General features: G+C 41.5%; 1 protein-coding gene across 1 annotated transcript; it reads left to right on the plus strand.

Moving 5' to 3' along the window:
* The first annotated feature begins 2,882 nt into the window (after positions 1-2,882).
* Positions 2,883-13,043, plus strand: LOC115419338 (RNA-binding protein 38-like). Its single transcript, XM_030134047.1, has 4 exons — positions 2,883-3,295; positions 5,176-5,299; positions 5,477-5,531; positions 11,264-13,043. Exons 1-4 carry the CDS (start codon positions 3,083-3,085, stop codon positions 11,610-11,612), a joined length of 741 nt encoding a protein of 246 aa, XP_029989907.1. The 5' UTR covers positions 2,883-3,082; the 3' UTR covers positions 11,613-13,043.
* The last annotated feature ends 4,519 nt before the right edge of the window (positions 13,044-17,562 follow it).

The raw sequence follows: 17,562 nt of genomic DNA on the forward strand, positions 1-17,562 counted from the left end.
TCCTTTCTGCTTGTTTTAACCTAATTTTGCCAGCAGGTGGAGCACCACTCCTTTACCAGAGCAACTCAATTAGATAAGATAACTGTAGATAAAGAGCTGGAGCTAAGGTCCCAGAGTTAAGCAGGACAAATGAGATCAAAGCAGGGCAGTGGGTTTTGGTGTTTTTTTTATCCGGGGTAACGTCTTTTAACGGAGAAACACAACTGGAAAAGGGGGATTTACCAAGAGGATATGAATGAGGCAGGGTGGGCAGCTACAAAGGCCGTGTGTGAAAAGTGAACCGGTTCATAGAGGAGAAGGTGTGAATTAAATGCCTTTTTATTGAGGTCATTAGAGTATCACCTCACTGTTAACCTGACCTCTGGTACTTAACAGGAGAGCACCAAGGCTCCGACAGTGGAAGACCTCATGCCGCGGTCCAACAGCTCCCTTTTTTTTTTCTTTTTTTATAGGTGGTAAAAACTGGGACCACTTTTTAAATCCACTATAAAGTACAAACATTAGTGTTTCTCTTCAAACTGCACTGGATTTCTGTTAATAAATCATGATTAAAAGGTTCAACTGACACATGGAGATCAATGTTTATTTGAACAATCAAGTAAGAAAACTTATCAGGTTGCTTGAGACCCTTAGATCTGAGGTTATCAGGACTTAAATATGTAAAAAGTAAACTAATGATTTCATACTGGTAGAAAGCAGACTACCATTGACTGTTCACGCTTAAGATTTCAACTATTCTTGTGAAATTTGCAAATCATTGGCTTTTATGATGGGGTAATAAGTGCAGTGGGAAGCCCCATGAAATTTCTCATGTTGCACTTTAGCCAATCTGTTTTACAGATATTTAACTTAACAGATACATGACTGTACAAAAGTCTCGGATCAGTTAGGTTTTGTTGTTTTAGCTCAGTTATCAAGGTACGCCTGAACATACAGTAAACTTGCAGGAGATATGTAAATGGCATTAAAAACAGAAAGCACAGACCAAGTGAGGAGCATTTACTGTGACCTCCCTTTGCACTTAACATTTCTTGAAACGTTCTTGGCAGAAAACCCCATATGTGCACTAATCCTCTATTTCTTTATTATTTGCCCTACATGGAAACAGGTCACATGAAATACTGGATTTGCCTCTTGAGGCCATTTAGTTCAGATTTTCTGTTTTAAATCTGCACATATTTGACTGAGAAGTATGTAAAATAATGCAAAAACAAACCTCTTAGGCCACCTTTAGCTTTGTTTTTGCAGTATTTTATACGTGTTTTTATTCAGATACAATAAATCGCAGGAAATATGCATACTGTATATTATAGGAACACAGAAGTCAAAACTACACAGCCTCTGCAGCAGTGTTGTTGTACATACTTTAGAACAGGGGTCTGAAACTAAAATAGCAATAGGTCAACTTAGCTGTCCTCTCCATCTAAGGTCTGAACAATTACAAATGCAGGTACAACACATAAATGTTATCAGTTTTAAGTAGATAGATAGATAGATAGATAGATAGATAGATAGATAGATAGATAGATAGATAGATAGATAGATAGATAGATAGATAGATAGATAGATAGATAGATAGACTCAATATACCGCTTACAATAGATTTTACGATTTCATGCAAGATTGATGAGGAAGGTGTAAGCCATCTTTTATACTTCAATAATTTTTAATAACTATTGGATTTTTATTTTATTTTTTTTTCATTGATGTACATATACAAATGAAATACAGCCATACTTTTTGGATGGAAATGAATGTAATTCTCTTTGTCTTCTTATCTCAGATGCTTCTTCCTCATCATTGTATTGCTGTTAGTGGTGCTATTCTTCAATTTTCCCTCCACTTCCACACTTCTCTGGCAGAATAGTGTCACACTTGGCTGGCTGGATTTTTTTTTTTTTTTTTTTGGCCAAAGACAAGACTAATGCAAAGCAACACCAGATATGTTTATTAGAAATTTGGAAGCAAATACTTTTTTACAGCAATAGGTTAAATGGAACCCCTGGCTACAACTGTAGTTCATAGAAATTTTGTAAATAACTCCATATTGTATCAAATAATTAGGTTTTGTTTTTTGTTTTTGTTTTTTATCCAATACTGTTTCTCATCTTCCTATTTAAATGCCATGCAATTAAAGAAAAGAGACAAAAAAATAGAATAACAATAAGTGGTATAAAAGACCTATCAAACCTATTTACAGTTTTGGTGTAACTGCAAATACAGTGACGAAAATAGATATGAAAAAGGCCACAGAATGTACAGTAACTTAGTCTAAGTGTCTTTAAAACCAGTCTGGAGGTCCTCATTGTTTTTTTTAAATCTAACTCAACTCAACTTTACTTATAAAGCACTTCAAAAACAAAGTGCTGTACATGAATCACAAATGACATAACTATAAAACACATAATCTAAAACAATATAAAGGGTAGAAACAATAAAAACACTAAAACAAGATATTAGTCTCAGTCTGAGTCAAAAGCCAATGTAAAGCTCGAGTTTAAGATGAGTTTTTAAAATGGACAGTAAAGGGGCACTAAGGTTAAATGGAAGTCATTCATTTTCACAGTTCATTAAGTTTAGGTGTTTATTCAAGCCACGGTTATACACAGAGTGACAGTGAAATAAGTAGACTCCACTAAGTGCTTTTTAACTTCAGGTAAACTAATCAAAGCCACAATGACTTCCTCATTACTGTAGTACAATGCACCATGTGGACTTCTTCTTCTTCTCTTTGTGTTTTAAAGGACAAAAGCAGGTGCAGCACATCGGCCGGCGGGGCGGGCCAATAGGAGGAACCGCGGGGCAAGTTGGCACTCAGAGCCCGCGCTGATTGGCCAATAGTTGTAAGTGGGCGTGGCCGTGGCACTGGCAGATAAAGCGTCCCGGCGCATTTCCGTAACACCGCGAAGAAGCAACAGCCAGTGTCACCTGGTAGCTCCGAGTGTGAGTGGTAACACAGAAGAAAACTACTTCACACAGAGAAAGACGGAGGCTTTTACTGATGCTGGGACGTCGCTGAGCGTTTCTTGACTTAATTTTGTGTGTCCGCTGTGCCTCCGGTCCTCTCCTCCCCGGCTGACCAATGCTTCTGCATCAGTTCATGAACGGAGCCCTGGAAGTCATGCATCCCACACCGCTGCAGAAAGACACTACTTTTACCAAGATTTTTGTCGGGGGGCTGCCCTACCACACGAACGATGCCTCTCTCCGAAAGTACTTCGAGGCCTTTGGGGACATTGACGAGGCGGTGGTGATAACGGACAGGCAGACCGGTAAATCTAGAGGATACGGATTTGTAAGTACACACACGCACCGACTACTTTTCTATCATCTACTGCACATTTACTCTATTCCAAGTTGTCGCCAAAACATGCCAGAAGTGTTTTTAGTCCTATTTCCACAGCCCTGTTGCATGTGATCATTAATATCCATGTCAAAGGTAATCCTCCACTGAAGCATGAATGCATAATTGCTCTGCATCCCTGTTTTTTCGCCTGACTGGCTGTTATTTTAGCTTAATGAGGATGAGGGATCACAGGGGTTGATGGGTAACTAAGAAGATTATATTTCAACATATGTCTGATGCACCCCCCCACCACCACCCTTTAGAGTGAAGTCCCCCCTCTACTCACTCACCCCAGGCTTATGTCTTTGGAGGTGTGTTTATCTGCATGTATGTGTCTTCTCGGTTGCTTTATATGGTTATTTTGGAGCAGTGGGGAGGCTGACCTTGCACACCCTGCCCTCCATTGTCAAGGACTGGAGCACTGCTGTTTGTACCACATGATTTACACAAAGTCTTGGCTGCTGGGAAATAAATTCCCATACCAACAATTGGTCTTTCCAAACTTGGGTTCAGCCCCTTCTTTGATCTAATCTTCAGTAGGAAATATTCCTCAAATAAACTGTGTCCTATCACAGCTGCACTCTTTCATTTTATGGTTAAGGTCCATTACCGCCACATTAATCAAAATTTGACCCTTGGCCGCAGCTGTATTAATGAAAAATACCCCAAGGAACCTCCAGATGTCTGCCTGTTTTTTCCAGTAATGGGTGACTTATTGTGCTCCAGGCAGATAAAGGCCGCCGTTCTGTCTTTTGACACAAAGAACAGAAGCTGCCCAAGAAATGCAAATATTTACCAGAACCTTGGAAAGACGCATCAGCTCGAACGTTCTGTCAGGCCAAAGAAGGAATGGAAAACTGTTATGTGTGCATGTTTACTTGTAAAGGCAGAATAGTAAGACAATTGTGCTCTGTGTTTACACATCAGCTCCATAACTCCAAGGAGCACTGGTTCTGTGAGCAGCTCGGCTGAGTATGGAGGCTGGTGTTTCAGGTTAAACAGGCTCGATTATGGATGTGGGTGCCGTTTGCCGCTTGGGGTGAACTGATCAGCACTTTCTGCTCTTGTGTGGCATGAGGCAACCTGTTAGTTCTGTTTCTGAGAGGAGGGAGGGAGGGAGGCACCCTAAAGCTGAGCTCACCTTTTTTTTTTTTTTTTCTTTTTCTAAACACACTTCAGAGGTGGATTAGTAGAACCCCCCACAGCAAGGCTCCTCACAGTGTAAACACAGCCTCACTCCTTCCTGTGTGTTCACAACATAGGCCCTGGAGTGGGCTTTGTTCTGGATCCTTCCACTGTGAAGAGGCTTACTTACTGCCTTTTAAAAAAAATTGTCCTTTTAAACAATGCGAGCCATGGCCTACATTCTCGGTCCACATACAGAGGTGACTGAACCCTCTGAGTTGGCAGAATGTGGCAATCAAAACAGAAGGGCTTGTCTAATGCCAGAAGGGAGAGAGGAGGGGTGGACTAATACCAATCTCCTTAATATTTTGTCCCTAATTGGATAAGCTCCTTGTTACTCTTCCCAGATCCATATTTCAGCAGGTCTGCCCATGGCTGAGTGGCAGGCGAGCGGCTGGCTACTGCTGCTGTGGGCAGTTTTCAAAGCTTATCATTGTGCTTTGTTTGTTGTTTCCACTCGTCTTCAGACAAAACAGAATCTTAACAGTGAAAAGCCTGTAGGGAGATTTTTCTGATAAGAGGGCCAGACCAAAGCCTGTCTCATACATTCTGAGTGTCTTCTTGTTCTCTGTGAAATGCATTTTTTTCTTGTAAAACCTTTTTGTTGTTGTTGATGATGATGACCGGTCTGACTCTGCCTTCAGGTGACAATGACAGACCGAGGGGCAGCAGAGAGAGCCTGCAAAGACCCCAACCCTATCATCGACGGGAGGAAAGCCAACGTCAACCTGGCCTACCTGGGAGCCAAGCCCCGTAGCATACAGACAGGTGAGAATCTGAGGGATTACAGTTGGGATGTGTTTTCAGTGTGGTACTGCATTCAGAATTGTTGTGGTAGGTCTCAAACAGACTCTGCCTCTGTCTCTCTCCATTGCCCTCTGTGTATTGTTCTCTGGTCCTCCTCTGTAAATGCAAATGTCTGACAGCCAGCCTCCTATCTTCCAGGCATATCCATCGGAGTGCAACCCATTCACCCGGCTCTTATCCAGAGGCAGTATGGGTAAGTGAGCAGGAGCGGCCGCTTGTTGTGTTCTCTTGTGTTTTTACGCTCTGTGCGATGCCACTAGGGTTCCCATTTCTTTGACAAACAGGGCCTCTGGACAGTACATGTCAGTTTCTGTGTCTGCGTGCAACTCCACAAGTACCCCATTAGCATATTTGAGTTGTGTAGGGCTGGGAGATGGTTCACATATCTGTGGTAATAGATGAGCATTCCAGAGGTAAATGTGTGACTCACTTGTTAACTCCTGTCAGGAGCCTCTTGACTCTCGTGCACCTGCCTGAGTGGCTCTGTCACTGAGAAGCCTTCCTAGAAATGGTTGTGTTGTAGAAACAGGCAGGATAGCGTCTAAGAGCCACGGTCTGCTGAGAAGTTAATGAGCATTTCAGTCACCCCCTGCAGCTCTCACATATCAGCCCTCAAGCTCCTACAAGGTACATACCTCAGATCTGTGCACAAGAATACCATTTAAGGAGAAATGCAGTCAGTCAACAAGCAAGAACTACAGATGCAACTCTATCAACAGATAATCTACAATAATGATAGTTTTTACTTGTATCATTACTTATGTTTTCAGGGAAAAAGGCTGGCAACAGATTTTATAGATATACAATAATTTTTGTAAGGTTCTCAGCTAGAAAAGGAGATTTTACTGGTCTCTAGTTTTAATACATAAACATTTGCTGTTTATCTTTGTTTTCAGTGAATATCTTGATAATTGGCTCGACAAATTTAAAGGAATTTTAATAAATCAGTTTAGGAAACTGTGAGGACTTTCCCTTTTTCTAGATTTTTTTTTTTTTTATAGACCTCCAGTTAATCATTAATGTGAATAATTATCTGTTGCCACACTATGCATGACTTCAGTTGTCAGAGCACCATGGAAATCCCAGGGCGCTCCACAGGGAAAAGGACAAAATAAGAAAATGGTGGTTTTGGAGGTTGTTGAACCCAAACTCACACTGAATGTACAGCAAATTGGCTCAATTCCCTTGGGTGAGATGTTACTTTCTCCAACTGACAAATGCAGGGCTCCACTGGGGACATGTCCCATCATGTCCCAGGACCCTAGGAGGACACTGGAAAGTCCCGTCCTATGTCCATAGTCCTGCTGCCATGGTGAGCGTAGATGGCACCAAAGCCCAGAGGGTTTGAAATGTGTAGCACAGTGGTGCTTTGAGGCATGTGCCTGACAGGTGTTGGCTCATATTACAGCTTTTTACACCCCCCTAATCTCCCATGACCACTACCCCCGAGACGTAGAGAGGCGCACAGAGCACCTGTCCGCCTGCCTCTGAGTTGGCGGGTGACAGACGCAGGCCTCCCTAAGATGCAGAGAGTGGCTTTTCTTTCAGCCCCTTGATAACATATGGTGCGAGGACATGGTCTGAAGTAGGATTTGAAACACAGGACTTGTGTGTAGTCGTGGTGTGCCTGGTTTGGACTTAGTGATGTGTTTGTGTTTCTGTGTGCGTATAGCTGTGGTCAGCAGATGCTGTGGACTGAGAGGGCCAGAGGGGGTCACTGAGGCCGGGAGCTTTGTTTTTTTGGGGAGGGTGCGCTTGCAGATTCATCTCCTCTTCTCACACATCACCTCCCCCCACTCAGTCCACAGACTGCCCACCCTCCCATGTCATATTTATCCCCTTTGAACTCCTTTCACTTTAATTTCTCCCATTAGAGCGCTGTCACTACCAGAGACACAGAAAAGTGACACCTTTGTGAGACTGGGAGGAAGAAGCAGCAGAAGGAGGAGGAGGTGGGGGTTGAAAAAGAGATTCAGGGGGGAGGGGTATCTGAGGTGTATTCTCAGACTAATGCTTAATGAGGCAGGGTGCTCCCTAGGAAACACACCTCTACAGGTGTCAAACAAAACACCTTTTTTTCCCTACTTGCTTTCAAAGAATACTCCTTTCAACCAGTCCTGCTAACAAAGACAGAGAATCGGATCATCATACACGCATTGAAAGGTGTCGTTTAGTTCCCCCACTCAGTCCAGTGCCTTCTGTTTTCAGAATTTGTGCCGCAGTAGTGACACACTGAAAGTCATGTCTGGTAGGCATGTCACAATGAATACCTAGTAATTTTATGACAATTAAATGACAGAATTGAGTTCATTATTTTGCATAACTGTGATATTCTTCTTAGTTAATCTGTATAAGAACAGCTGGGGAAGGAAATGTAACATTTTCTATCATTTCAGATCTGACTGTAGCTCTTTGAATGCCATCATCTTGAGGTGCTTATCTTCTACTGATTGTCAGATGTGACCATTTACAACTAGAAATTCAGGTTCTATATCTGTCTTTCAGAGCTCAGTGCCAGTTAAAGGCTGCTCTTCTTCATTAGGTATATTGTACGAATAATTAATTATCCTCATATAATATGTCTTTGTCCTAAACTATAGGTGTGGCAAAGAGAAAATGAGGAGTGAATCAGTTACAGTTATTTGTATGACAAACACCAACCGAACATTCATTATCATGACAGGCCTATTATCAACTACAGATATTTAGGTGCTCTGTGTGATTATCGCTAAGATCAATCCAGATTCACCACAAAGAGGGTTTTAAGAATTATCTATATGCTTGAATTAATGTTATGTTTTGTGGCACTGTTTTTGTTTATTTTTTTGAACTGATATAGATGTTATACTGTGATGTTTATTTTATGAGTTTTCCTAAAATTAGATGTAAATAAACTCACTACATCACCTTGGACCTTAACCCCTGTACCTTATAACCACAGACTAAACCACAAATGCGACTTCTAATCTTTGACCAGAGTGAAATGCTTTTCGGTGTGCGTGCTTCACTGGTGTCTCACGCTGCTCTCCATACAGTGCCACTCTGTCAAACACACACCGACTGGCCGTCAGCACAAAACCAGCTGACCTATGATCTTCTGGCCATCATCCACATTCCCCTGCCACTCTCCCACAAACCACTTGGCATCTGGCATCTCTGTGGCCCAGGGACCTTGTTAAAGTTCACTCCCAATCACTCTTTTAGTTAAAATTAAACCTCTCCATCTATTTACCAAAGATACTGGAGAACTCCCTTAAGGCTTACATTATTTTATGTTACCTACACAAGGTCATGATTTGAATCCTAGATTGTGATAAACTGCCTGTGGCCAACCTCTGGAGAAGGCGTCTCATTATACACAATGTGAGTGAAAGCACATATGCCCCGCAGCATTAATGTATGGTCATCTTTGAAAGCTCCATGTGAATGCCTCTTTGTAAGCAGCTCAGTGCAACTGTGAGTGTAGACTGAACTGTGTGGGGGTTGCCTACATTTGCTTATGCTTACATGCACTGTAGTCTCCCTTTTATATGTTAAAGGCTCTGACACTGAGGTTTTCAGCTTTAGTTGCCAGATGTCTCGGGAAATATTCTTGGAAATAGTCAATTAGTTTATTTGTTTGTGTTGTAATATCCAATTTCCTTTTTTATTTTCCTGGATTTTTTAGGTTTTGGTCATGCAAGTTGTTTCCCAACAGTTGGAGAGTGCACTTTTCTGTCTTTTTGCTTCTTTGTCCCTGTTTAACTTGACTGACACAGTAGAACCTGTAGTATTTTGTTATCTGCCATCCTCTTATCCTTATCTACTGTGGTTGCTCCCTGCTGCCAGCTGACCAGTGTGCACCAGCAGAGGATCAGAAGATGCCCACAGTACAGGACTAGTCCCAAGGAGGGTTTAACAGCCCCCCCTCTCTGCCAGCCTCTCTCCAAGGTGCCAGTGATGGCTTGAGAGTGCAGTGCGGTGTGCTGTGATGGATTGAAGTGCTTTTTTATCTTTTCCTTTTTGTGTGTGTGTGATATGAACTGAAGAGGTTATGCTGATTGCAGTGTGACTCTTTCCCTATTATGGCATGGTTTGGGGTTTGCAGTGGTAACTGGTGTGTGGGTGGAAAAAAGGCAGGGGAGGAGGGGGGTAATTGTGGATTGGAGAAGGTGTATGTGTGTGTGTCAGTGTGAGTGTGATGACATCCCTATCCGTGCATGCTTCCATCTTTTGCTGTGCTGACTTCATGGCTGCCTCTCATTACGGATATGACTTTTTCTCTTCTGGACTGAATCTGTGAGAGGGAAATGAAGCCTGAAATTTACATACAGTCCATGTAACAGGGTTTCAGCAGGCTCTTTAAAAAGTCTGAAATCCAATCATCTGAATTTTAAGCCTCAAATGTGATTTTTGACAGGTTTAAAAACTGATTGGATTTAGCGTTTGGTTGAAACCGCTTTAAATAATAATAAATAAATTGAAGTAAAACTGAGCAACATGGCAAAAACTGTTATGACACCGGGACATTTCCATATCAGATGATGCCTATAAATCACAATAAAAGTCAAATCATTATTTCTTTCAACTTTGGAGGCAAGTGAAAGTTGGTGAAACCACGTGAAATGATAAAATGTTTAAAAAGTAATGAGTAAAATTATGTTAAAGAAAACATTAGTTTTGTATGTTAATGTAAGACAAAAGAAAAATACATGTTATCACAGAAATCTACTGTAATTTCTGTTTAATTTTTATCACTCAGCTCTATTTGGAAGCCTCATGTAAAAAAAACAAACAAAAAAAACCTCAAATTAGGAACTTTGGGCATAAAGGCTTATGAGCTGCATAGGAAGTCAGAATAACAGAAATCCACCAGCTTCCATCATCTACCAGTACAGTTCTGTATTCACAGAACAATTACTGAAGTCCAGCCCCACTGCAACAAAAAATACTTTTCATTCCGTTAATATTCCTAAAAAGTGCTATATTTAACCTGTTGAAACCTGCAGAAACCCTGATGTAAGGAAGGAGTTTTATCAGTGCTGGGATGTAGCTGAGTGCAAGTCAAAGTGGTGTCTGTTGTAAGCGTCTTGTCTTTGTCTCAGGTGTTGATGTTTTCCTCTTTAATTGTTTTATTAAGTGTAAAGTCTCTCAAAAAAGTCACTTTACATGGAGGATAGGTTTTCTCCTCACTGCCACTGCCATCCCTCCCTCTCGGGAGTAAGAAAAGCCGAGATACTCAAGTAAAAATAGCATTCTCTAAGGCTTTTCTTCATGGATGGAGTCACTAGGCAAAGAAATACAGAAAAGGAGACAGTTCAGTCCCCAGACTCCACAGCTCTAATCAGCTCCACCTGAGTGTCGGCCCACGAGGCCTGGCAGAGCCTGGCCCTGATGAGCTCCCTCGCCACTGTCACCTCCTCCAACTCGCTCAGTATCATCTCCTGCGATAGTCTGCACGAGATTTATATGTCACCTGTGACTTCTGCGCTGCCTTCACTCACTTCCCTTTTTGAGTGTGTGTGTGCGTTTGAGTGTGTGTTCGGCGAGTGAAGAGCAGCAGCTGTTAAAACACTCCGCCGATGCCTGAGCTTGAAAACCTGCCAGTAACGGCTGACACTATGGTTCACCCCACCCCACTGCCCCCTCCTTCTCGTCTGTCCCAGGAGGCCCTACCTAACAGGTTTGGTAGGTTTTACTAACTGACAGAGACAGAGGGTTGAGTCACCTTCGCCTCCTAACCTCCTCATCTATTTAGTTGTTAATAACAGTGGAAATCCGTGTGAGCTCTGTAAGTTCAGTACACCTACAGAGAGTTTACACTCCCAACACGCTCACCGTCTGGGAACAATGTAAACAGTAGGAGACAGGCCTTGGGATTTTTCTGCTGTGCTGCTGCAGCCCCTCATCTAACCCCCTCTGTTTGCTCTTTGTGTGTCTGTTCAGGTTGGCCCAGCCGTATGTCTACCCACAAGCCTTTGTTCAGCCCAGCCTGGTGCTGCCCACTCAGGTTTCCACCTCCGTCAGCACCAGCCCCTACCTGGACTACAGCGCCGCCTACACCCAGTATGCCCAGGCCGCCTTTGAGCAGCAGTATCCGTACGCCGCCTCCCCCGCCGGCTTCCTTGGCTACAGCTACGCCACCAGTCCCTCAGCGGCTGCCACCGCTGGTCCGGCCGCCGCCGCCACGGCCCCAGCCACCGTCCACCCCACGCTCCCCTCTGCTAGTGGCCCGGCCCCAGCTTTTCTGCACTACGCCCCCCAGCAGCACATTCAGCCGGACCGTATGCAGTGATCAGAAAGGGAGAAGCAACAGCGAAATGGAGGAGGAGGAGGACAGCAGCGGCGGCGAGGAGGAGAACCTTTGGACAGAGGATGGTGACACTCCCTATGGGGGATTTCAGGAAAAAAGGGTGGGACTATTGCACTATATGATCAGGATGGGCTGCCTGCTCATTGCGTAAAGATTTGGGAGGACTGTTGAGGATCAGATTGGGAAGCTAAACAGCATAAAGTATGTGGTCGCTTCCAAGGGCTTCCAGAAGCTGACACTTCAGTTTTTTACCATTATTATTGTTATTATTATTATTATTGTTTATCTTTATTATTATTATTATTATTATTATTATTATTGTATTAATGTCAATGTCAAAGTTTGTATGCCATTATTATCAATGTTTTCGGCTCAATCAGTGGAAGTTCTGTGTATCTGTGGTTCATACCAATGTCTGGGACAACTAACGCCTCTTTCCTTCAGACTATCTGGAGTGGATATGAAAGACACTGCTGCTTTAAGACACTGATGGACATTTAAAGATGGGAACATGTGAAGACAGCCCTCTACCATTTATCTGTGTCCCATATCCACGGTGAGGTAAAGTACTGTCCCATGAACAAAACTCCCAAAGCTCCACATGGGACACTGACACAGAGTGGGATGTTTCAGTATACAAAGCTGTGGGCGTTCTTTTGTTTTTTTTAGACTGCGATGTCAAGACTGCATCTTTTTTTATTCATTAAAGTAAAGAGGCCTTAATAAATAAACAAAAAAATCTTTCTGAATCTCCTGATTTTTGAAGTGCTCGCTCCACCGTCACGACCCTCTGAACACAGCGTAGAGACGCGTCTGTTTGCAGCTGTCAGTCACACCAATCCGGCTGGTCATTTCAGACGGATGTAGATAATCGCATGCAGTACGTGGGAAATGGGGACCAAGAGTGCTATGTATCGATGTTGAAAGGTAGCCGACACTGAGCTCAAACACCAGTGTATTTTCTTTTATTGTCTTTTTCTTTTATTCTTTTCACACTGTTCTTCAGAGATTGTGACAAACTGTTTTTTTCTCCAAAGGACATTCATGTACAGCATTTTAAAAATGTTTGCATTCAACAAGTACATTTACAATATTTATGTTAGGTATTTATAAGAGGTACTAAGTTAAAATAGACTTTTTTTATTACTGTGACTATAGTTGTGGCACTGATGTCATTTACCCTGCAGAGGTCCAGTTCATCTGCAGATTCACATTGTGTTTTATTCATTTTGTCCTGTCACCATGTCAGTGGATTTGCCTCGGTGTATGGCAACAACAATAGACACTCGTTTGTAGATCCTTGACTGGTTGCATCAGAAATTGTCTAGATTTTTTTCAATGAAACTGTCTTTTACAGTCCCCTCAAGAAGCCATAACAAAAAAAAAACTGAAATAAAGAATTTGTACATAAAACTGCCTCTTGACTTTTCCTTTGACTTTAGAGATGAAGCAACAGAAAGTAGAAGTTAAATGAGGGTTTAAATGCCACCATGGAAGTTGTTTTTTACAGTTCGTGTCACTGTGTTCATAATGAAACTGATCATGCTTTGGCAATACTCTGATGAACCCTGTGGGGTTCAGATGTGTGTTTGTGTTCTTGTTATCAAGTCTGTGTGTGCTGTTAGATCCTGTTTGGGGGAAGGGGGGCAGAAGGGGAACAGGAGGCCAAGACTTTTATCAAGCCACAACACCACCACCTGCCAGGGGTGCTGGGTGTTCCCGCAGCCAACACATTCACGTGCACACTCTGCTGCTGAGAGTTTCGAGCAAGAAAAAAAAACAAAAAAAAAACAGGTTTTTTGAAGTCCTTTCCCTGAGCTGCAAGCAACTGTTTTTTTTTTTTTTAAATTCACTCAAACAAACTCGGCTCTCTGTTACCCAGCAGCGTCTCTACATGTTTGTGCTTACATCAGCTACTTTAAAAGATGTGTCACTTCTAAGCCCCACTTAGGCCCCAAGAACAAAACACAGGCAAGGTTGGCAGAAACAAAAACACATCCATTATCTTTTTGCCCTTACCCAGGACAAAAAGGGTGTAATTTATTCCACCAATGATGATTTACAATATGGCTCTGGTTTCTATAGTTTTTTGGGGTTTTTTTGGGCTGCTTTGTTTTGATCGAAATCGTTTCAGAGCTTATTTACTCCTGAAATTCTGCACTTAAATTGCAGAGACGCGGACTTTTTAGTTCACCTGATAGTCTCTGGGTTACCTCAGCTTTTAGAGCTACGTTCTTTCTCAAACTAAGTGGCTCAAGTTTGTCACCAAACACAAAGACAATGTGTAAAATATGTATAAAGCAGTTCACAAATGATGGTTACCTAAGCATTAATATGTTTTATTCATTCAGCTTGTGTTTATAATTCACTTAGGATAAAAAAGGCTGTAATTTCTCCTGCCAATGACTGTTTACAATAAGGCTTTGGTTTCCATAGGTGGTTTGTGCTTTGTTTTGAGTGAAATCCCTTCAGACGTGACTCCTGAAATACTGCCATTAAATCATTCTGAGACACCATGTCCTTTCATTCTTTTCAGGTTTAGTTCGTACTATTGTTTCGTCATCTTTCAATCTCAAAGAGACTCAAGGTTATGAAAAAAACAGATGGTGTGTGAAATATGTCAGCCTTTTGTGTCTGTGTGTGTTCACAAAATAAATGGAAGTTTCATGCAGTTCCATTTTGTTTATGTTTGACTGTACAATCAAAATCTTCCCGCTAATATTTTAGATTTAGATTTTTTTGGAATCACATTTAAAAATTTCTTCCCTGTTGAGAACACAGGAAAAGACCACTACATTCAAAGTCTATTTATCAAACATGAATCAACAGTTACGTATGACATTTGAGTAACAGTACAAGTGAACTCAGGTTACAGCCAGAGTTCTGTATTTATCACCGATTAATCCAATTTGGTCTGAATTCATAAGAGCCAGGCTCTCACTTCTTTCATTTGTCAACAAAGGTGTGATTTAACATTCTAATGCTTTGGTTTCTGTAGGCTTTTTGTGCCATGCAGTGAAATCACTCAGTTATTGTCTCTTCTTCTTTTCACTTGTATTTCACACTATTGTTTCATCATCTTTAATGGCTGTATTATGACTCAAACACAGTTTCTCAAGTTTGCGAAGACACCCACTGAAGGTGTGTAAACTGTCTGCTTTTTGTTTTTCTGTATGACAGCGTTGTGTGCTCAGGAGGAAACACTGGCGTTGCAGCAAGCAAGCTTAAAAAAGGGCTTGCCAAAAGCCATAGAGAGTGTTAGGACATGCTGGAGAGAATGGCAGCACAAATGACAAGAGCAGTTTTATAGCTGAATCATGTCACAAATTGTTAAACACACTGTGTTCAACAGAATTGATGTCCTTGCTATTTCTGTGTTTACTGTTTGTTACTGCAGTCTCTTTGCTTTGTCACTGTTTATCTTTCACTATCTGACCTCCCTCTGCTCTGGTTCTGTTCTCACTCGCACATTTATTTACTCAACTTTTCAGCATGTCATTTGTGTTTTTCCTTCCAGCTCATCTTCCCCACTCCGGTTTTAACAGTCCTGTTTCTGCTTAAGTTCCTACCTCCCTCCCTCCCTCCTTTCCTCACCACTCCCTTCCCTCTCTTTCTCTTCCTCTATCTCTTCTCATTCTTGACTTCTCCTTGTGAATCACAACTGGGAAGAGGAGAAACAGAGCCGGGTGTCAGTTTGATGAACGAGGTCATCCAAGCCCAGCAGACCTTGTTATGCTGAGTCACCATTAGGCCTCTCGGTCTCTAGCTTTGACTCTCCCCCTCTCTTCAACCCCCCTGTCTCTCTTTCACACGTACATACAAAGTAGGTTGAGTCAAATCTCACTCTCCACACGCTTCTCGCTGTGTCGTGCAACTCTGACGTCAAGGGATTCCTCAGAACTGTCATAAATACAGTGCCACCTTATCAGACCTCAGCTTGACTTTAATCACGACCTTGTAAAGGCATCTTGTTTGTCGCTCAGGTTCACCAGCATCTCTTCACCTCATGTAACACATCATCTAAGTGGCTTGTGTTAGTATGAGAAAAATGCAGTCTAACTGTATCATCACATAGGTTTACATAAACAAAACTGACACACAGTGATGGAATGTAAGAACAAAGAAGTACTTTTAAGTAGTTCTACCTTAAGCATCTATCTTAAAAGGGTCATATTTTGCTAAACCCACTTTTAGTAGTCTTTGGTACATTTATTTGTGTATTTGGACCCGAACAGTTCAAAAAGTTTGAATTTGAACCCTCCAGGTGCTGGAAAGCTATCTTTATATTCATTTTGGCAAAAATCGAGTGGATTTCTACAACCCATTTTAATTCCTTCTTAATTTGTTGCGTCTATAACTAGTTACGTCACAACATTTGCACATATAAGGTCAAGACTTTCGACGAACATTTCTCTGAGTATACCATAACTGTTTGTCAGCAGCAGCGGTTGTAGTCCATACAGAAAATATGTCCAAACTTTGAGCCGATTACCTAAAATGTTCAGTTGTTGGTTGAACGGGACAGAGCAGCACAGCCAACAACCTGGAGGGGGTGGGGCATGAAGTGGCTCATTTGCATTTAAAGGGCCAGTGCTCAAAAATGACCTTTCTAGTGTCATTACTCAGAAATAGGGTTGAAGATGGACCTGTGAAGTTGAATTAATGAAGAATTCAGACCCAAGCATAGCATTTACAGTTTATGTAGACCACAGGGAAATGTTTTAAAATGCATAAATAAAAGCTAAATATCACTCCTTTAACACTTTTACACTATATTTTTCTACCAGTTTTTGTTACTAAATGCACAAAGTGTTTCTTTACAGTGTTTCTTCATGGGTTAATATCAAATTATGCTCCTTCTTACATTAACCCTGTTGGATTAGCTTTGCATTGTCACAAATGCATTCTGAGCTCCTAAAAAGTAAATTTTTCAGACATACATGGTTCTGACACAGTGATGACACAACAGACCTATAATGATTTTACAGAATACGATGCACTGCTGGAGATCACATTCTGACTATAAAATAATTTCAAAGCAACAATTTCTAAGATTCTCACTCCTTTAATCTTAAAAGAAATATTCATTTGACATTTATCCTGATAATTATTGACAGCTGACATCATGATTTTTACTTAAGTAAGGCTTTGAATACTACTTTTATTTGTAGTGAAATTTCTATAAAAGATGTGATTACTTCCCCTTGACTGTCAAAATCCTTCATTTACATGTAGTTTATGGATTATGGTTGCGTAAAATGTTAACGCTACTATAATATTATGTTACTAAAAAAGCCACAGTGATTGTTCTATGATAAGTAATAAAAGTAACAGTATTATAATAACATCACAACATGAATAATCTTCTATTTTAAAGATGAATAGATTCAGGATGATAAATGACACTTATGAGCATCCCTTTGAGCACTTCTCATTTAACCTTGTTTGGAAATAAATGTTTGTAGAGGAATCATAAATAGTGATTTTATAGCCTCATTATTTTCTTAATGGTTAATGATCTTGCATTAAGCTCATCCAAACATCCCATTCACAATAATGTCCCCTGTTAAATGGTGCCTATAATGCACCTGACTGGGCCTGTCTGTAGATCCTGCTGTGTCTGCCGTGTCCTGCAGATTATCAGTGCTGTGGCATCAGATACTTGGTCTCAGATACGGACTAAATTTATCGAGATTCTCTGGAGAAATGACCAGGCCTCACACGTGCCTTCTCCCATGGCCTTTTTCTCGCACCAACAGCCAATGCAGATAACATGGACACAAGTCTGGAGAGAGTCAGCAGATTACTGGGAACAAACAGCAAACCAACCTCTGAAAGCATAGGTGTCAAATTTATGGCCCATGGACCAAAAACGGCCCGCCAAAGAGTCCAATCCAGCCCATGGGAGGAATTTTTGGAAATGAAAATTACA

Source organism: Sphaeramia orbicularis, chromosome 5 (genome assembly GCF_902148855.1).
Source record: "Sphaeramia orbicularis chromosome 5, fSphaOr1.1, whole genome shotgun sequence".
NCBI lineage: Eukaryota > Metazoa > Chordata > Actinopteri > Kurtiformes > Apogonidae > Sphaeramia > Sphaeramia orbicularis.